At 41.3% G+C, this 22,134-nt stretch overlaps 1 protein-coding gene across 1 annotated transcript in view; it reads left to right on the top strand.

Annotated features, from left to right (window-relative positions):
• MYO3B (myosin IIIB) overlaps positions 1-22,134 on the top strand; it is a 394,690-nt gene that overhangs the window by 23,788 nt on the left and 348,768 nt on the right. Inside the window, exon 7 of the mRNA XM_035008358.1 lies at positions 13,650-13,795. Coding sequence (XP_034864249.1) covers positions 13,650-13,795 — 146 coding nt within the window. The remainder of the gene's footprint in view (positions 1-13,649; positions 13,796-22,134) is intronic.

Below are 22,134 nucleotides of genomic sequence, written 5' to 3'. Positions count from 1 at the left end.
CAGAATTCAGGTTTCCCAACCCACTTTGTTGTATGAGCTCATACAACAAAGACACACAGAGATGTAGTAGAAGAATACTCTGAAACTAGAGCATGAGACACATCATTTTAAAAGACATACATGAAGGACCTGTCACCTGTAATTTATAGTTGACTACAATTTGCAGTCCTACCAGGGAGAGAAGTGGCCCATATATTAAGGATCCAGTTTACTCGGCATCTTCTTAAAACAGCTAAAGATCTGTTTCTGTATTAGAAAGCAGACTTACGGATGAAGTAAACATTTGCTTCTTTTTAGAAAAAAAAAAAAAAATTTTTTTTTTTGTTTTTACTTCCATCTGCTCATTGTTGCAAACAAGAGCTAATCAGTTGAGCAGAGAAACAGATGTGCTGCGACAGCTCCAAGACTGGGTCTCTCTCTGCCTGAAAAAGGGTCGTTGACACGGGACAGTTGCCATAACAACAAGCTTACACAAATGCAGAAATATCACAGGCTTTTTGCACCGCTCTTGCCTTCATTAATTATGCCTTTCCTAGCTAAATGGCACAATAATGCTATTTCCTTTGACACTTTCAGGACTAGAGATGACGAATGAGATATTTTGTGTTGAAGGGCTCAGAAAGCCATAAAACAGTACAGAACTGAAATATTATTGTCATTATTACCATTTTGCTTCCTAAGCTCTAGCTAATGGATTTGGTTCCCAAATAAGAGTTAGCATTTGTTGAGTGCTTACTATGTGCCAGGTACTAAGTGCATTATTTTTTATTTTTTTTAGGAAATGATTTTTTATTGTTTATTTTTTTTATTGAAGTATAGTTGACACACATTGTTACTTTAATTTCAGGAGTACAGTATAATAATTCAACAACTCTATATGTTATGCTATCCTTACCATGAGTATAGCTACCATCTGTCACTATACAAAGCTATTAAAATACCATTGACTATATATTCCCTATGCTGTATTTTTCATCCCCATGACTTATTCATTCCATAACTGGAAGCCTGTACCTCCCACTCCCCTTCACCTATTTTTTTTTTAAACTTTTTTTTTTTTTTAAAGATTTTATTTATTTATTTGAGACAGAGAGAATGAGAGAGACAGAGAGAACATGAGAGGGGGGAGGGTCAGAGGGAGAAGCAGGCTCCCTGCTGAGCAGGGAGCCCGATGCGGGACTCGATCCCGGGACTCCAGGATCATGACCTGAGCCGAAGGCAGTCGCTTAACCAACCGAGCCACCCAGGCGCCCCCCTTCACCTATTTTGCTCATTGCCCTATCCCTCTCCCCTCTGGCAACCATGAGTTTGTGGTTTGTATTTAGGGTCTTGTTTCTGCTCTGTTTGTTCTTTTGTTTTGTGTTTTAGATTCCACATGTAAGTGAAATCATATGGTATTTGTCTTTCTCTCTGTTAGCATAATACCCCCAGGTCCATCTGTGTTGTCACAGATGGCAAGATCTCATTCTTTTTTATGGCTGTGTGATATTCCATTGTATATAAAGACCACATTCTTCTTTATCCATTCACATATTGATGGACGCTTGTATTGCTTCATATCTTGACTATTGTAAATAATGCAGCAGTAAACATAGGGGTGTAGACATCTTTTGGCACTGCTTTATATGAATGAATTCATTTATAATCCTCACAATAACTCCATAAAGTCAGTGCTATTACTAGTCCAATGTTTTAGATTAAGTAAGTCACAGAAAATACTGTTCTTGTCCTTGGACCAAGTATTATGATGTCACCAGGATTTGAACCCAGCTATTTTGCTCCAGAATCCTTCCTCTTAACCACTATACTAGCGCAAATGGTTTAATTGTGACCACCAGTGTACCAGGTAAGATGTTAACCTTTTCAATTTCAAAATTATTTTGGGTAAGAATTATCCTTCCTAATCTGTTGAGGAAAATGTAATCATTCAACATGACACTAGAAGTCATTGTGATTAATACGCAAGGGAAGGATCCAAAAAAAATAAAATGACAAAGTTCTTCAGAAGAGAATTTAGGAGATTTAGATTTTAGTTTTAGCTCTGCCACTCATTTTTAAAAAGTGATTGTGGTTCAGTTATTTTAATATGGCTTCAGTTTGGGTAGAAAAGTTAAGAGCACACATTTTGGAGTCAGACCTGGGAGCAAATCGTAGGTGTTTACCCACCTAACCATGGACCTCAAGCAAGTTACTGAATATTTGTGATTAGTAAGGTGGAAAAAGTTAAAAGGTAAAATGAAAAGGAAAAAAAAAAAAAAGAACAGCTTCAAAGGACAAAATTAAGTGATGCTCTGAACATTTTTGGTGCAGTCCCTGGCATAGTAAGTGCTTTAAAAAATGGTGGCTCATAGTGTCTGCACCTCACTCCTCCCTAACCTGTTCTCTTCTGTACGAAGAAGAGATTGGCTTGGGTAGTTTCTGCCTCCAAGCTCCCTTCTATTTTTCAGAGAACATTTACAGTTTTTAGGGAAAAAAGCCTCTTCTAGCTCCCATATTCCATGGCTTTAGTATTCCTCTGATAATGAAAGCAGGATCTCTTCAAACTCTCAGTAAGGTTGAAGTGATAAAAATGGTGAGAACATTAGAGTCCATTTTTACCTGACTTTGTTTTAAATGGCTGGGTATTGGGATCCCATGTGCCAGTCATTTCACTTTAAGGAATGCAGGCCTTGGTTGCTCAGGAGATTCAAGTGAGGGTGAGGGGTTTAGAACCCAGATCACTGGCTGGAAGACCTGTGTGTCTTCCCCCAAGACATTTATTCCTGAGATTCTGTAGCCATTTGTGTTCCTGGATTCCCTCCAGACTCCTGTGTCAGCTTCTAAGAAACAGAGGGATTCCCTTCCTCCTTGTTCTGGGCTGACCCTGCCTGCATTCCCACAGTGGTTCTGCCTTGAAGGGCTCTGAAGCATAACCCAGGAACTTGGGGCCCTGGTGGGTAAAGGGCCCAGGGCAAGGGTGTAATGACTGAGTGCAGCCCCAGTCTTTAACCTCAGCTCCAGCTGAGCGGTCCCCCCTCAGCTGGAGCTCTGCAGGGAAGTTGAGTCATGTGTCATGTTAGTGCAGAGGTGGGGGGCTGGCCCTGGAGGTGGTGGTGACATGTCATTACCCTCCTCCTGGTGGGTCTAAATATAGAATTCCCTCTGAGGGCTTCAGCTCCCAGATGTGCAGAAGCATGTGAGGCCCAGAGCAGAAGCCTCATATTCCCTCTACCCCTACCATCCCCCACTCAGTGCTGAGCAAGAAGTATCAAAATAATGGCCTCTGTGAACATTTGGAGCTTTCCAGGCTGTCCTCCCACCCCTCTGGGGAGGTGAGAAGGGCCAAACTGTTCTTGTTTGCTGAAGTGCTTGCTGAAGGAATGTCAGACCCGGCCTTGGCTCTTCCTGAGCTCTGAGTCCCAAGTTACCTGGTGGCTATGCTCCCATCAGTGCCTCCACTGGCCTGCCCAGGGCCCAGGGGCTCGGCCCCATGAAAGGGAGTTCATGCCTAGGCCAGACCCTGCATTTGATCTTTTGCCTGATGGTCATTGAGCTGGAGGAGGAAGCAAAGGGAGGAGGGTATTCAGCCTTCGGAATGGGATCCCAGAGGAGCCTTGGGGTGGGAGTGAGGCAGGAGCAGGTGGGGTGTGGGGAGACTAGTATTTGTGGCACTGTATTATGTCCCAGGTTTTTTCCACACCTTCTTTAGTCTTAGAAGGTTAAAGGAAATGACTATCTGGTAGGAATGTATGACATTCCCAAGGGCATCCTGGTTTGCATGGTGACATCAGTCTGTGAGAGGATAGAATCCAGAGACAACTTGCAAATAAAGAGGTATGCCTACGTTGGAGCATTCAGATATTCTATTTGATTTGCTTCCCTTCCTATTTTTCAGATGTATTATGGAGGAGAAAACTACCCCCCTCCATTAGTTTCTTATTGTGGGCTCATGCTTCAATTCTGTTACCTACTAGCTGTGTGACTTTGGGCAAGTTTCTTAACCTTTCTGAATCTGTTTCCTCACTGGGGTAATTAAACCTGACCTAGCAAGCTGTAAAATGAACTGAACTATATAACTGCTACTCATTATTTCCTTAACTGAACTCTGGTAGAAATGGAGCATTAGCTGGTAAAGGGAAGGGGCAGCAAGGAAGTGAGACGTGGCAGTAAATCCACCTACTTAAGTGGAGAGTGTGCTTACATGCTCACAGAATGGAAGTTCCTGTGGCTGTGGCTTATGGTACATGAAATCTCTTTGGCAATGACCTAGCATTCCCTGTTTAATTAGAATTCCCAGGAGATGCCTCACTCAGGAGGATAGTGGGGGAACCATGGAGCTTGCTCCTGGTATGGCCACAAACCAGCTGTGTAACTCTGGACAAGTCACATCCCCACCCCCAGCTCTGGGACTTAAGTTTCCAAGGGGGTTGAATGAATCCTAAGATCCCTTCTAGCATCCATTTCTAGTGGGGAAAGCTGCTGCAGCAGGGGAGGGCAGTGGGGTTATCTTGGGTTTTCAAGCAAATGTGCTCCTTTAGAGCCTTTTTTCTTTTTTAAATTAAACAACATTTATTTCTCACAGTTCTAAAGGCTGGAAGTCCAAAATCAGCGTGTTAGCAGCTTCAGTATCTGGTGAGGCCTGCTAGCCTCCTGGTTCACAGATACTGTCTTCTCGGTATCCTTACATGGATTCAGAACCTTTTGAGTACTAAGGACACATAGAAGAATGTGGGCACACTAATTTACCTTTCACAAAAGAGTTCTGTGAATATTGGTCCTGAGTTTGAGTATGGGGCTTATCACATAAATAAGAATAAGTTACACATTCCTGGGGCTTTGGGGAATTTAAGTGCAAAAATCAGTGTTGTGTGCTGGCCTCAAACCCAAAACCAGTCCACCTCTAACCTCCACTACCATGGTGGGAAGTTGGTATTGTGTAGGCATTAATTTGAACCTTGTTTTATTTCTCTAAAGGTATAAGTTGAATGTTAGCAATCCTGAGAAAAGCCTTATAGAACATTATATTTTAATTAGAGAACTTCCTGAATTTCATAAAGATAATATAAACCATTTTTGGCAATTTCTCAGTATACAAAATATAGGTTCAAGTCTAGCCTTGAGTTTTCTGAAAGAACCCCCCCCAAAAAACCCAACCCTATCAATTTCAGTTCTTCTAGTCCACCTCCCCTTTGCAAAAATATTCAAGCAAATCTCAAATATATCCTCCCTTGAAGTTATATTTCACCCAAGGGAAGAGCCTTCATATGTTTATTCAGTATCTCAGCTTGTAACACTTTAAGATGCTTGTATGTGAAACTGATGAATAATATTTGCCATTGGAATATTTATAACTGCAACTTCCAGTTCCAGAGAAGTTCTGTTTTAGAAATCTTTAAGATCAGTAACATATACCAATTATGCTGCATAAATTACATAAGCAAAATTAGGAATCCTATTTGCCTGCCTACCTCTCAGCCCATCTTATTTGCCAGTGTGTTGACTGCATTTTTGGGCTCAAGGTCAGGCAAGGATTCATAGCTTTAGGTCTATTTGCCTTGCTGATTTTAAAGCTGAATTTAGCTCTTGAAATAACATTTTGCCTGTGTACTTGAGTGAAATTTTAATTTCGAGCTTTGATTATAATTTTGGATCACACAATCAATTCTATTAAGGTGAGAAATCAGAACATATAAGGCAAACCTAACTGCATATTTAATGACATTTTAAAATATTAGTGGGAAAATGAGATAGTCTGAATAACATCTATTATTTTTTAAGTTTGATAAGCTATTTTTTATAAGAGTAAAAAATATTTTTCCTTATGTTAGATGGTGCTCCTATAATACTACTTGCTTGAAAGTATTGGTTAAAATCACATTATTGAAAAAGATTTCAGCCCAGCAGCACTTTGATATATAATTTGATAAATGGTTTAAGTTAAATATCTTGTTGGAGAAATCTAGGTTTTCTGAATGCAGGAGCTCATATGTTACTGTCTTTTAACCCCTTTACATCTAATACAGGTGTTCTTTTTAGATAGTGAAGACCTGAGATGAGGAGAGACTGTTTTGTTCCCTCAGGTTCCTATAGCCCACGTCTTTTTGCAAGAGATAGAAAGTGGATCTTACCTCTATCTTCAGAGCTTAATCAGCAAGCCCTACTCTTAGTCAAGGCTGAAATGAAACTATAATCTTGGGGCATTTCATGGGATGGTGGTGGCCTAAGAAAGTGAAAGTACTCCCTGTAGCCTTGTGCTTACAATAGAAAGGGATATTGTTGGGAAGGGAATTTCTTTAATCTCACGGGTACCTCGTTTCATGACTGACACTACTTTTAACCTTCCAACTGGTTGATGAAAAATCCCAACAGCAAATAAATGCTCTGGAGGAACGAAAGACATCCTTGAAAATTAAGGCAAACTTTTCAATACTATTTACATTTTCAAGACAAAAAACAGACAACATTTGCTTTTGTTATAGAAATAATTCATGGTCCCTCTAGACAATTTAGAAAATGCAAAAAGGGTTAAAGAAGTAAACAAAATAGATATTACCCATATATCAGTGATGCAATGATATCTACAATTAACTTTTGATACCACAGAAAAAGCTGGGTAACCAGCATTTTCATAATCAGTGAATCAGACAAGGCCCAGAGAAGGGGTTGCTTGGTTTGCATGGGAAGAAGAGATGTAGGGATATTAGGTCATTTGCTAAAGTAATCCAGTAAGGGAATGGCAAAACCAGAATGAAAATGCCTGGCTCTGGGATTTTCTTTCACCAGCCAGAGCTACAAACTTTTTCTACAATCCAAGAGCTACTGAGTGGTTTTTTCTCTGCCGTTCCCCTGGTAACTGAGGAAAGGGTCACCCGTCCTCAACAGAAATCAGCCGACCATGCCCAACGGTGGACCAGGAGATGATATGTGTCAAAGCAGTTGTGTTATCAAGTTGTGGGTACAGTTTTACCCCCTGAACTCCTTCATGAGAGTGGAGGAGGTGCTCCCTCTGTGGGGCTGGAAGGAATGACAAGGCAGGGTTAGAGAGTCTGGAACTTTGGAATTCGTTAGCCTGAAGAAGGCTAAGGAGAACTGCCCTAACAAAGAGGGTTGACCGCTAGCCTTTGCTCCAAAGACCAGTAGAGCTAAACGGTTAGTGAACACATTTCTTGTTCTCATGCCCTTCCAGAAAGAAAAGTTTTTGGCAGCCAAGGTGGTAATGACCGACATTTGGGAGGCTCAAGCCCACCTCCGGGTAAAATAGCTATTGCCATTGGGCACTGTGGCTGCTAACACACAGATAATGCTAGTAATCCAAGCATTAGTGTGTTTCCTCTTCCTAAAATAAGCAGCAGTGTAGTCTAAGTGTACCAGAAAAGCTGTAAGTTCTCATTTCAAGGTAGGAATCTGGACATGCTCCATTAACCAGCATCCAAACAAGTGCTCTGTCGTTGAAGCTCATCTTCCCTAACAGAGGCATTATCACAGCAACCAGCATCTTTTCATAGACCTTAAGACCCTTTACAAAATATTGGCAATAAAATCTCTAAGGTTTCAGCCTTCCGGTTCACACCCCAGAATAATCTGTTCGCTCTAGCTAATTTGCATGGAGAGGTTATCCTCTCTGAGATCAACCCCAAAATCACTTATTTGGAAAGTGTAAAGCCATAAGAGTATAAGAGCTGGAAGGGATAGCAGAGATCATTCATTCCCACCTTTCCGTTTTATAAATGTAGAAAGTGAGAGCCCTATACCTAAAGAAGCCTCAGCTCAGAGTTTTCAAGGGACTTGCTCAAAGGCACTCAGCTGGTAAATAATGGAGTTCAGACTTTCTGATTCCAATCTGAAGATTTTTCAACACAGCTTCTCTGAAGTGTGCCACAAATTGATGTGGACAGGGAGGGAAGAAAGATAAGACATAATCCTTACCCTGGGTTACTTATGTTTACTTCAGGGGTAACTTTGGTGAGATCATCAAGGCTCTGGCCCCTTTAAAACATAAAAAAAAAAAAATGATGAGGTTAATAGTAGATTAACACCAAGTGGATAAAACTATTTATTAAAACTCAGAAACAGTATAAACACTCACTGATATGCCAGAGACTTGAGGATTGTTAAAGGCGTCTATGCAGAAGTATGTAGGGCTTTATATACCTCGGAAACTTCATTGAGACTCAGAGAATATTTTAATCTTGGAGCCATTAGGCCACTAGCAATTACTGCACTAGGACCCTATCTCTGTTTTGACTCATTTAATGCTATGCTCTTAGCCTTTGCCAGGTACACTAAACATTTTGTAACAGTCCATACACGTCTCATAGAATATTCCAGAAGGCACATCCTCTTCATCTCAACCTCCAACATGCTGTGGGACTTAAAATCAACTTTGGAGAATCCATACTTTATAAAATTGACATTTATTAGCAGGTTTTCAATTCACAACACTTGATTAAGATAGATACACAAATTTGTTAGAGTTCATGATAAACAACCTGGTATCTGCTTCTGGTATTTATAACTATGTATTAAAACTACAAATTTTGACAAGTTGTGTTGGCAACTAACAATAGGAAGATTTAAACCTATAGAGTTCTGAAATGTAAGATATATTTACTGTAATATAAAATTAGTCACTGAAAACATGTATTTTATCATTACCCTTTAGTATATATTCTGCTTCTGATCTTAATAGAATTTTGCTTTTGTTACTGCATTTACATGTGAGAAAAAAGTGAGCTCCCAAGAGTACAAGCGATTTTTCTACATCTGGTGAGGGGTAGAATTCAGACCCAGTTTGAACTTGTCATACTGCCTGCCAAACTGACTTCTCCTCCTGACATCCCTGATGGCACCATCATTCTCCTGATCACCCAGGATCAAAAAGTCAGTCTTTCTGGGTGTGTCCCTTTCCCTAACCTCCCATATTAAATCCATCTCCATATTAAGTCCTACAGGTCTTCCCTTGAGCTCTCTTTTACGCCTACTCTGTCCTCCCTATTCCACTGCCACCAACATCATTTATACTCCTGTGATTGAAGCAAAGGCTTGAGGTCAAGGAGTGTATACACTTGCCTTGGGCATGTCTCCTCCTTGGTGTGGTGATAGTGAGGTGAGGTGGAGAGGTATGAGACAATGAAGTGTTTGGGGTCCTGGGCCTGAGTCCGTGCCATCTCACCCTGTCTCTCTCTACCCCTTTAACATGACTTAACAGAACCTGGGAAACTTGGTCTCAGCACAGTATACTTATTTGCCATTGCCAGTCTCCTTTTCTTAGGAGAGTACCAGAACATCTGATTCAGAGAGCTGTTTGAAAGGTTGCCTTCTCCTAGGGGCAAGAGAACCAAAGACCAATAGACCATCTAAGCATTCTTAACTCAGCTTTATTTTACCTTGAAATAAGGAGAATACTGTGCTAAGAAGAATAGGATTACTTCTCCTTAAGAAATAGTTGTAGATGCAAATGACATATCAGATAAAGGGCTAGTATCCAAAATCTATAAAGAACTTATCAAACTCAACACCCAAAGAACAAATAATCCAATCAAGAAATGGGTAGAAGACATGAACAGACATTTCTGCAAAGAAGACATCCAAGTGGCCAACAGACACATGAAAAAGTGCTCAATATCACTCAGCCTCAGGGAAATACAAATCAAAACCATAATGTGATACCACCTCACACCAGTCAGAATGGCTAAAATTAACAAGTCAGGAAACGACAGATGTTGGCGAGGATGTGGAGAAAGGGGAACCCTCTTACACTGTTGGTGGGAATGCAAGCTGGTGCAGCCACTCTGGAAAACAGTATGGAGATTCCTCAAAAAGTTGAAAATAGAGCTGCCCTATGACCCAGCAATTGCACTACTGGGTATTTACCCCAAAGATACAAATGTAGTGATCTGAAGGGGCACCTGCACCCCAATGTTTATAGCAGCAATGTTCACAATAGCCAAACTATGGAAAGAGCCATGATGTCCATCAACAGATGAGTGGATAAAGAAGATGTGATATATGTATTCAATGGAATATTATGCAGCCATCAAAAATTTGAAACCTTACCATTTGCAACAACGTGGATGGAACTAGAGGGTATTATGCTAAGTGAAATAAGTCAATCAGAGAAAGACAAGTATTATATGATCTCACTGATATGAGGAATTTGAGAAACAAGACAGAGTATCATAGGGGAAGGGAGGGAAAAATGAAACAAGACGAAACCAGAGAGGGAGACAAACCATAAGAGACTCTTTATCTCAGGAAACAAACTGAGGGTTGCTGGAGTGGTGGGGGGTAGGAGGGATGGGGTGGCTGAGTGATAGACATTGGGGAGGGTATGTGCTATGGTGAGCACTGTGAAGTGTGCAAGACTGTTGAATCACAGAACTGTACCCCTGAAACAAATAATACATTATGTTAATAAAAAAAAAAGAAATAGTTGTAGATTTTGGTGTTGGATAGATAAGGAATCCAGGATGTGTTGACCTCAGTTGTGATGCATCCTCTTAGGGTGCGTCTATGAATCCCATCACACATGTAGCCCACATAAAGGGTCTTTTACTTCTGTGAAAGATCGGTCCTGAAAGAGACTCCTTCTGAGGGGATGGGAATTTAAGTGACAAAAATCTCAAGAAACGTGGTTAAATTTATTCAAAATATGAGGGCAGAAGCTGATAATTCAGCCATTCTTTGAACATAACCTTTATTGTGTAGAACACTTGCCATATTATAATGATTTGTTTACTTGTCTCTGCCTGGTTTCAAATTCTGACCCTTACAATGACTAGCTATGGGCCATGGGGAAGCTATTTAACTGCCCTATGCTTTAGTTTCCACACCTATGCAAAGTGATGAGAGCACCTACCTCATAGAAGATTATGAAGAGAGGGGCGCCTGGGTGGCTCAGTCGGTTGAGCGACTGCCTTCGGCTCAGGTCATGATCCCAGAGTCCTGGGATCGAGCCCCACATCGGGCTCCCGGCTCAGTGGGGAGCCTGTTTCTCCCTCTGACCTTCCCCCCTCTCATGCTGTTTCTCTCTCGCTCACTCTCTAATAAATAAATAAATAAAATCTAAAAAAAAAAAAAAAAAAAAAGATTATGAAGAGAAAATTCAGAGTGAATTTAGCTTTCTCTCCCTAGGACCTGGTACCATGCCTGACTCATGGGTACTCAGTAATTATTTGTGAATTATTTTAGTAGCAAAATTTTCTGTAAACTTCTTTGGAAAGCTGATCTTAAGTTCTTTGTCGAATTACAGACTAAGTTTTGGGAGGAGAATTTGGCCAAGAGAAACTTTTCTATTAGTCAGACAGAACTGAAGATAAGGTCTGTAAAGAGAAGTTGAAACCAGATAAATGTTTTGAATATTTTATGCCTGCACCTGCGAAACATTAGGATATCTCCATTCCCACATTTGGATGGGTTCTTGGAATTGCCTTCTGTGTCCCATCCAAAATGGCTAGAAGTTGATTTGAATTTCTTCCCAGAAGGTGTGGACTTTGGGCACTAGAGACTTTCTGTTGTCTTGCTTCCCCTGGCATGGTCTCCCTCTAATATCCCAAGCATTTGGAGCCCATATCCTTTATTGGATATGCTAGTACATATTGTCTTAGGACATTTAGAGTGGACGTGGTTTGTCATTTACTTACTATAGGCTCACTTCAAATTTTAATTGGCCGTAGCTTTTGTTGGAGAAGGACAGAGTCTTATTTTTCTTTCCCTCATAGGAACGTGTAAGAATGGTGAACTATTTGCTGATTGACAGGTCTAAAGTTATGTTTGTTCCACATGTTTAGAAATGTCATTTCTGAAAGGGAAGCTGTTGAATAGCCTTCTTTGGAGATCTTTAAAAATAGCAGTGTTCCTCACCTGCTTGGGGTATGAAAGGGAGGTCTTTGGGGGCTATGCAATGGCTTCTGCTTCTGAAGTTGGAATTATTTGAACTTTAGTTTGAATGCACGTTTGAAAATCACGTGTTAAAATGGCAGGATATTCTATGGCAGGTTAGTCTATTCAGAGAATAGGGCTGGTATCAGGCCAGGGATGTAGGAATATGAAAAGGCATACTTCAGTTCAGAAACCAGAAGATAAGGGTAGAGGGCAATTATAGGAGCAAAAGCACCAGGTCTCAGGCAAGATGGTAGGCATATTTGTCATTGCAAGTCCAATTAAGTGGGTCTGGCCAAGAGGAGATATAATAGTTTTCTGTCACTGCAAACTATAGTATTGCACATGTGAGGCTTAAAACAACACACGTTTATTCTCCAGGTCATTAGTCAGGTACAAGACTCACCTGGCTAAAATGAACTCCATCTGGAATTCTCACTGGCATCTCAGACTTAACATGTCCTACCTAAATGGAGCTCCTGCCTTTCAACCCGAAGCTGTTTCTCCTCCTGTTTTCCCCATCTCATCAAATACCAGTTCCATTCTGGAATTGCTCAGTCAAAAACTGTGGACTCGTCTTCAACTCCTCTTTCTCATAAGCTCCAGTCAGCAAATCTAGTTGGCTCTGCCCTCAAAATTACATAATCAGTCTGATTATTTCTCACTGTCTGCAGTTTGTATTCTTGTAGTAGCATTTTAAACTGGTTTTGCTTCTTCTACTCATGTCCCATTTTAATGTATCCTCAGCACACCAGCCAGAGTGATCCTGCTAACAGGTAAGCCAAATCTGTCACTCTGCTCTTCATGGCCAGTTGACCCATCTTACTCAGAATCAAAGCCAAATAGCTTCTGGTGGCGTATCAGGGCAGGCAGGCCTGTCACTCTGGCCCCCCAGTGCTCTTCGGGGATGTCGCTTGTCTGCCTCATAGGCTGTTTGGAGCAGTACAGAGTTTCCTACCTGCCTGTAGCCAAGGGTCATCCTTGGTTGAGGAGGCCGATTTCAGGTCAAATAGGGACACCTGGTTCTTCCGCATTCTCTGGTCTACCCCAACCTTCTTCCAGCCCCACTGTGATAGCCACAAGTCAGAGTGGAGGGGCTTTTCCTGACTCAAAAAGTTGATGGAAAGAGATTTCCCCACAGGGTTCCATGTTCCCCAAACCAGGGAAAAACCCAGGGGCATGTTCTGGTTCTGTTGCCCTTGTACCCAGTCAAGCCAATAGCAGAAGAAGCAGCTGCTACTGAAATACAAACCAGTTGTTGGGGTTGGTGGAGGGGGCAGATGTTCTTAGAAAAAAGGGATGGAAGGGAATGGTTCCTATTTTATGTTAACCACATCAGTCTTCCAGTCTTCAAACATCTTTCTGCTCAATTGGCCACACTCCTGGGGATTTTGTGCAGGAAACAAACATCTTTGCAAGCAGCTGTTCCTTGCTGTTGAATTCAGCAGCTGGTAATGAGGTGAAGGATGCAGACAAAGCCTTTCCTTAAGGGATGTCAGAGCGAGCTCAGTGAGGTATGCACCCTTGTGTCTCCCCTTGCACTATGCTTGGTACCTAGAGGGTTCAATGTATGTTTATTGTACTGAAAGGACACATTTTAAAAAGTTAATGAACACCCAGATGATAAATCAGTCACACACAAATAAGGTCTAGATAACACATACCTTACTATCACTGGAATTCAATATCAGTGTAACCAAGGGAACTAAGCGGGGGCTAAGATGGTCCAAGGGTCTTTTAGGACATCTGAGGTGGCAGTGGGGTTGATGTGTTTTGCTTTTGTCTGATAGGTCATTGCTTGTGAGCAGCAGTATGACTCTTCCTATGACGCTCGGTGTGACGTCTGGTCCTTGGGGATCACAGCTATTGAACTGGGGGATGGAGACCCTCCGCTCTTTGACATGCATCCTGTGAAAACGCTTTTTAAGATTCCAAGGTAGGACACAAGATGGCGCTCTTGGCTCATTAGTTCTTTGTGAAAGAGGTTGGTTAAGAGGGATAATAAATCGTTCGTAAACAATTTCTGGCCAAACCTGAGAAAGCCTGGTTGTAAAATGTATTTCTTTTGGGGGAAAATAGGGGAAGTCGAGGAGGAAAGAGGATGGATGTTCCTGAAAGACCGCGTATCCCGAGGAAAAATAGGACCGTGTTGTAACCATTGCATATATTTTCAGTACTCTGATTTTTCTGAGATACTTGTTTATTGTGCTTTGCACAAGAGGACTAAAAATGCAGTTTTGGATTAAGTAATCTGCCTAATTACTGGTGTTTTCTTTTTAATTATATAATCACATCTGGTCATTTTGTTTGTTTGAATCTTTCTCGAGTATTCAGGAAAATTTGGGGATGAAAAACTGTATTATATTTTCATATCCCCTCAGAGCAGCACTAAAAAAATATCAGAAAAGTGCATCAGTCATAAGACCTTCTCTCCGTCCCCCGATTTCCATCTCAATGGGACATTGTGCTGAAAGAGGTCTGTTTGGAGGGCATTTAAATGCCAGTATATTTTCTATTGTATGTCTTCATTAGGGGTTTGTACAAGAGGTTTGGTTGTTTGTCTCTCATCAGAGTCGGGCTGCTGTTTGGCTGCTTAAGCCTCTAGTTACCGAAAACGAAGCAATCAGGGAGCTCGGTCCTGGCCAGGCTGCAAATTAAGAGGTTCATACCCTCCCTGTTACTCATTCAGAGGAAGACTCTGGGCGGCTCCAAGCCGGAGTGGAGCTGCAGCCGTTGAACTCCTTTAACAGTGCAAGTGTTAGCCTTTCCTTATCTGCACAATCACACAGCCTTAAAATTTCTCCTGATTGCAATTTGCATTTCTGATTAGGCCTATTCATATGCAGATGAGGCTCTGTGTTGTTCATCATCATAATGTTATCGGTTTATACCTAATCCAGATGTGAACAACCACCCACCATTATTCCAAAAATGATTCCCGCCCAAGTCAGGGTTGGTCTTTTTGCTTTTTCCAAAGTATAAAAACATGTCCAGGCAATTAGAAGAACAGACAAAGTGACTGACTTTTAAAATTAATAGTCTGGTGATCATTCAAAACGATGTAAGAATGCAGGACCAAAAACAGTATTGTATTCAGTAATATGTCAGAAAACGAGAAATGGTGTCTGGGATGATTTGTGTGTATGCTTTGATTTTTTACAAATCATTTACTTTTTTTTTTTTTTTAAAGATTTTATTTATTTATTTGAGAGAGAGAATGAGAGAGAACACTTGAGAGGGGGGAGGGTCAGAGGGAGAAGCAGACTCCCCGCCGAGCAGGGAGCCCGACGCGGGACTCGATCCCAGGACTCCAGGATCATGACCTGAGCCGAAGGCAGTCGCTTAACCGACTGAGCCACCCAGGTGCCCACAAATCATTTACTTTTCATCATTTGTTTACTGGGACCACATAATTTCCCAAAGATCAGAATTAAGGTGTGGCTTCTGATTAGCAAGATATATGTACTTTTGATAAGAAATCATCTATTTGGGCATATTTTTTTCTTTCTGTTTTTTAAGTATATGTTTGTGTACAGACCACCCATTCAAAAATTTCATAGGGTGTAAATGTGAGGCAGCTTAGAAGGGGTGTGTGTGTGTGTGTGTGTGTGCGTGCCTGCGTGTTTAAATAGACTTCGTCTTCAGTGACTCCTCTGAGCTTGCTTCTGTGCCCAGCCAAGTCTCTGGTCTCTAGTAATCTCTGCACCTCACTTCTTCCATCTTGGGAGAAGCTTCCAGGTCTGAAACACAAATAACCAAGCCCCACACTGCCTGCTTCCAGACAGGGTGAACCCCAGGAACAGGACAATTGCTAGAAAAAGATCTTAGGGGCAACAAGGATTCTTATCCTAACATAGGTTGAAACTTTTTCTCCTCCTAATGTAACCTCCTGCCCTTTTACCATCTCTTGGTTCCTGCCCAAGTGATGAATCAGATTGGACTAGGTAATGTCAACAATAATCAGTCAGCAGATCCTTGGTGTGATTCTATGTGCTGAACACTTGCCGTTGTCCCAGTCCTAACAGCCAACTTGACATTCCTGGGCAGGAAGGATAGAGGTTTAAAAATTAAAATGTAGCATAATTGCATATACTGCATAGCATTTTATACTCATCAAGTAATTTACTTAAAAATTACCCTGTCAATTAGAATCATGCAGTTCTCTTATGAAGTATTGTGGATTGACCAAGCACATATGTGTGTGTACTATTTTAATTTTGAGTGCTAAAAATGTACATTTCCTCAGAAAAGCTCTTTGATGGAGAGTGGAAAAATTAAGCATTTACATATTTTAAATAGGCACTCAGATTATTTACCTCTGTGTTTCATGGGGTTCTTTCTCTCTCTCTCATCCTCTCAGCATTTTCTTCCCTAATGAAGAAAAGAAAATGACAAGTAATGACAAAAATCCTTTGAAGACATTTGGCTTCTGATTCCCTCCCCCGCTTTGGTTATGAGTGTTTTAGGTGTTCTGGAATTCCCTTCAGTTAAGCAATGAGGTCCATTTCAGAATATTCTGGGGTCCAGAACACCATATGTGGCTTCCTCCTTTGCCTTTCCTCACTTGCTTCTTCCCTTTAGAGCCTTCTTTACTGGAAATAAATTGAGTAAACTCCCAAAATAAGGGAAGAAAAGAAACCCTTTACTGAGTCAGGGAAGACGTGACTTTCACAAGTTACAAAGGACTTAGGAATTAATGAAGTGCTGGTTACATGTCAGGTGAGAGCCTCAGATGTCAACAAAGCAGATAATTACATAGGTTCTCTGGACATGGTCAGGAAATATGAAGTGAGACCTGCCTGGATGTGGTTGATTTGCTCGCACACAGGTCTCCTTGCTCTTCCTCCATCTCTTTTGGACTACCTTCCCCTTTCTTTTGACCTTCACGTTAGAAGATGGCACATGGAGTAATCGTGACCTGTCTTTGAAATACTGCGTGACTCGCAGTCTTTCCTACATCACAAACACACAGAAGTTATCTGCTGATTGTGACAACATCCACTATTTGCTGAACCTGTCAGCATGTGTCATCTTGTCTAAGGCCTTTGCTCCAAAAAAAGTCACCCCTCCCTGACGGTCGCTGCTCTGTCTGCTGCTGTTTTTCTCTAGCAGTTAGAAGAGAGGCAAAGAATGAAAACCACTTCTCTGGGCATCAGTGGATTTGACATCTCTCTGATGACTTTCTCCTGAGGACTCCTTTAAAATTTCAAAGGCTTAGAAGGATCTCGCAGATGACCTGGATATTTTTTTTCATTTAAAAGGAGATCTGTTTCATAATATGTAATTGCAACAACCCATAGAGTTAGGAGAAAAAATACAATTATGTTGCTCTCTTGGCAACCAGGTATCTTTCCTTAGGTTGGAATCTTTGGCTAATGACCTCTTTGACCTCCTTAGACAGGAGTCAGAAAGGCAGTGGGGACCAGTGTGAGTGTGTTTATTGGACAAGGACTAAGAGCTGTGTTGCCTGCCCATTTCTTTGGGGCCAGATAGAGGCTGACTCTGTCCACTGTCCTACCACTTATCGAGTACTTCCACTTCATTCCTTGTGGAAAATGCAGAATGTTTTCAAGATTCCTAGCCGAAATGTCTTTGGCTGGGAGTGGATGGGACAGAATGGCCCGAACATTCCAGTCCCTGAAGCCGGTGATTTTCCCTTCCTAAAGAGAAGGTTCCCTGGAGTATGCTGAAGAAAGGAGAACTCATGATAATTACCAGTTCATGTTTAGGCTTGTTTTCATCACCAAATTTAGGTTGTTCCAAACTGTACCCAAACTGTACATTATTTTCCTAAGGCTGCCACAGCAAATTACCACAAATTTGGTGGCTTAAAACAACATAAATGTATTCTCTTACAGTTCTAGAGACCAGAGATCCAAAATCAAAATGTTGGCAGAGCCATGCTCCTTCTCAAGGCTCTAGAGGAGAATCCTTCCTTGCCCTTTCCAAGTTCTGGTTACTTCTGATATTCCTTGGTTTGTGGCAGCATAATCCTAATCTCTGTCTCCATTTTCATGTGGCTTTCTTCTGTGTCTCTCCTTGTCTTCTTTTCTGTCATGTCCCAGAAAGACACTTGTTATTGGTTTATAAAAACCCATCCTAATCCAGAATGATCTCATCTCAAGACCTTTGTCTTAATTATATCTGCAAAAGACCCTTATCTCAAATGAGGTCATATTCTCAGGTCCCAAGTGGACAATCTTCTGGGGGCCACAGTTCAACCTACTATACCATCAACTTTCATGTTTTCTAAATTCCCTGAGAAACTAATTTGGGGCAGAATCTAGGATAGCTAGCTAAATGATGATGGAAAAATAATAATAGCTTAGATTTGTTGAGTGCTAACTATGTGGCAGGCACAGTGCTATGTGTTTCACAAATATAAACGCATCAATCCCTACAGTGACCCTGTTGAGGTAGATACCATCATCACCCTTTTTTTTCCGGAGGAGAAAACTGGAAGCCCAGGGAGAAAGTCCCTGGTTATGCACCCTTGGAGGAAAATGGTTTGAATCTGAGAACTTTGACTCCAAAGCCCACATGTTTGCGACTACAGTCGATCCTTGGACAGCAGTGGTGCCAACCCTCTGTGGTTGAAAATCTGTATTTAACTTTTGAGTCTCCCAAAACAGAACTTACTAATAGCCTATTGTTGACCAGAAGCCTGACAGATAACATAAACAGTCAGTTAACACATATTTTGTATGTTACATGTATTATATACTGTATTCTTACAATAAAGTAAGCAAGAGAAAATGTTATTAAGAAAATCATAAGGAAGAGAAAGTACATTTATAGCAGTTTACTGTGTTTACTGAAAAAAAAAATCTGCCTGTAAATAGACCCACTCAGTTCAAGCCCATGTTGTTCAAGGGTCAACTGTACATTGAAAAGTTAAAGCCCCTCTTAAGTTATATTTATCGATGAATTATGAGTTAAGCACTAAGGGGACCGGAGTATACAGAAATAAATGGGACATCCTAGTCTTTAAGAAGCTTATAATCCAGCATCGTTCTTCCTGCTCCCAATTTAAACTGCTACTATAAACCTGAAAGTTAGAATTTTATTAACATCAATGATTGTGTCAGCCATGAAATTGAAGAACAGAAATCAAGAGTGTCATCACAGGTGAACATAGGTCTTCCTTGGCTCATTGATTGATTTATGACCCCCAAACCAAAAATCCCTTCCTTCTCCAAGCTCCCTTTTAAGTGACTGCCTTCTAGTTCCTAATTTGAAACACTTAAGACAAGTGTTTGAACTAAAGAATTGCAGAACATATGTTATGTAAAAGAGAGGCATTTCAGGTTATCATTATTGGGACCCAGAAGTTCCTGTGCCATCCTACCCTCCTTGGAAAACCTGCACCTGCCGCATCAGGGCTACTTCTGGTATAGCCAGAATCTCCTCCCCCTTCACCTTCCTCTTATTTTTTTTAAGTAGGAAGAGCTCATTTTGGTTCTGGGGTAAGTGGAAATCTGTTTCTGGCATCGCCTCTCATGCATTCTCTCATGGAAACTATTTTAAAAGATTGTTTAGGAGGAGGCAATGTAACACCTAAAGTTTTCACTTTGGGTGCATTATTGGACTCTTGTGGCCAAGTAGAGTTTTATGGTTGAGTCTGAGGGCTTAACCTATCCCTAGAACTTTATGCTTATGGGAAAAAATCTGTCTAAGCTCTAAACTACCCATTCACAAAAGTGTTTTGGAACACAATCTGCTGGGAATTTGGGGATGCCTATGTCCTCTACCCTAGGACATCTCTAAATGTTCACTCTGAATTAGGCTCTGGTTGAGTGCTTGAGTTACAAGGTAGGGTTTATGTGTTTTTTCTCTCAAGAAGAACAGTTTTACTTATTCTCTCCTATTCATTGGCAAAGGTGAAAAAGGCAGAAGTTGGATAGCAAAAAAAGAGGAATAAGGAGGAGAAGTCAAAAAGGATACTCTTAGGGTTCCTGGATGATGTGGGTGGTGGGCTCAGAAGAGGTAAATTCCCAGTTGAAATATTTGTGGGTTTAATTGAGATGTTTCCTCAGGGACCCAGTGCCTACAATTGACTCTTGTTCTGAAACAGAGTCCTTGAGCTGAATTTTCATCGAATTTCATCTGAATTTCTATCATTTTTAAAGGTAAAGATTCTTTTTATTCTGACTTTACTAATTCACAAGCCAAATTGTTCCTACGTGGGAAGCCTGCTCCTCAGCTGCAAGAGGATGCAGAGGCAGCAGGGAGCCCTGAGTCACCAGTAATTGTCTTACTGTTACAGAATTGTCACAGGACATTTTCCCTTAGGGCTGTGAAATATAAGGAAAAGAAATTAAAACTAAACTATTGTTGTTGAAGTGTAATGAGTGAGGGGGGTGGGTGTTTAATGGCACAGTAAGGCTAGATTTGCCCCGGGAAAATTTGGTTTCTCTTCACCAACCCAGGTCACTTAGCTATTGGCCTTTTGAGCAACGAACCCTCACAATCTCGGCTTCACTCATAAAGCAAGAAAAGCTAGAAGAATTAGCATCATTTAGTATTTATTGAGTGCCTAACAGAAAAAAAAGTTCTGACATAATCCAGTGGAAAAACAGTCGTCTTTTATGAGTCTTTTTCTTTCTTTGGGAGATTTCTAGTCCTGTTTTCAGTGGATTGTGGTCCCTATCCCTCAGGATGCCTTAGGGGTGCCCCTTCTCCCCTGGAGTCTCCTGTCCATTTCCTTGGGAACACAGTAGCTGGAGGCAGCTGGAAGAAATGCCCCAGAAGGCTTCCACTCTGTGGAACATGTTTCCAAACTCTTTTTTTAATTTGAGTTGAGCAGCTGGGGCTGTTAGTTCCTGTGGAGGTGCACCTTGCTGCCCCCCCTGAATCCTGGCAGGCAGGGAGAGTTCAGCTCTACAAGGTTTCATTTGGGGATCAGGTGGCAAAGCAGAAGCATGCCTTCAGGGACTGCTGGTCCCTATCCATGTTGAGTAAGAAGCCTATCCTGAGAGAAGGGAAAGGCCCGAGAATGATAGGTGTTGATTTACAGCACTATCCATGCTTTCTCCCTCATTACTCTTGATTTCATTATTTTGGCACCACTTTGGCTAATTCCAGCTTAGCTCCTAAATGATGGCGAGATGGGAAAAGAGGGTAGACAAGGAAACAGAGTTCAAAATAGTACCAAAAGTTTTGAAGTTCCCTAGTTTCCTCTTGATTCCAGAAAAAGCTAGGGACTAAAGGTGAGGAATATTTATAAACTGCCTTGATAGGTTGTCATAGTGGTAGGGCAGGGGCAACACAAGGGTGAAGAGGAAAGGGAGTAGTCTGGAGGAAGGCTTTTCACAGCAGAAGCTGTCCTTTCCAGGAGAATCTTAGAGTCAGATGAAGCCAGTGTCATCAGAAAGAAAATGTAGAGTATTGGTCAAGCATTGGTGTATCAGTTATTTACTGGTATGTAACAAACCACCCCCAAACTTAGTTGCTTAAAGCAGTAATCATTTATTATTTCTCATGAGTCTGTCAGGTCTCAGGGTGGTTCTGTGGATCTTGGCTGGGCTTACTCATGCATCTGTGGTTAGCTGGGAATTTCGCTGGAGGCTGGCTGGTCTAGGATGGCCTTGGCTAGGACAACTAGGCTCTGCTTCATGCGGTTCCTCATCCTCTACTAGGCTAGCCAGGGCTGTTCTCGCATTGGTGACAGGGTTCCAAGCAGGAAGGGGTAGAAAATTGGCCCATTTTTGCCATCAGTTTACCATAGATAAGTGTTCTACAGTTAGTCTATGTGGGTTCAAATACCAGCTTTACCACTTTCAAGCTGTATGAACTTGACCAAGTTACTTAATGTCTCTGTGCTTCAGCTTTCTCCTTGGTAAAATGGAGATGTGAATACTATCAGCTTCATAGAATTGTTGGGAGCAGTTAATCAATGTAAAATGCTCAGAACAGTTCATAGTAATCATTCGATTTTTGCTGGGTGCTCCCAAAGAAAAAATCCCAAGGATATAGTTGTATGTAAGGAATTTGCTTTCCCTTGTAGCTCAAGAATTGAAAACTTCTATTCAAAAGAGCCACCCTGAGATCAGTCATTTGAAAGTTTAAGTGATTGATGATTGTATGGGGAATTGAGAGAGAATGAAGACTGATTTTCAGTAAATCCTTACTACTTCTACTGCACCTGTCTGAAGGACTCTGCCATGAATATCCATTGTCACAACTCCTTTGTTAATAGACATACTCCTAAGAGATATGGACTCTCCCCTTGCGCCCATACACACCCGTGAATGTGATGACAGGAACTGCCTATTG

Source organism: Mirounga leonina, unplaced genomic scaffold (genome assembly GCF_011800145.1).
Source record: "Mirounga leonina isolate KUSES-001 unplaced genomic scaffold, KU_Mleo_1.0 Mir_151, whole genome shotgun sequence".
Taxonomy (NCBI): domain Eukaryota; kingdom Metazoa; phylum Chordata; class Mammalia; order Carnivora; family Phocidae; genus Mirounga; species Mirounga leonina.
The sequence above is the reverse complement of the archived record's forward strand: the minus strand, read 5'-3'. Positions and strand labels throughout refer to the sequence as shown.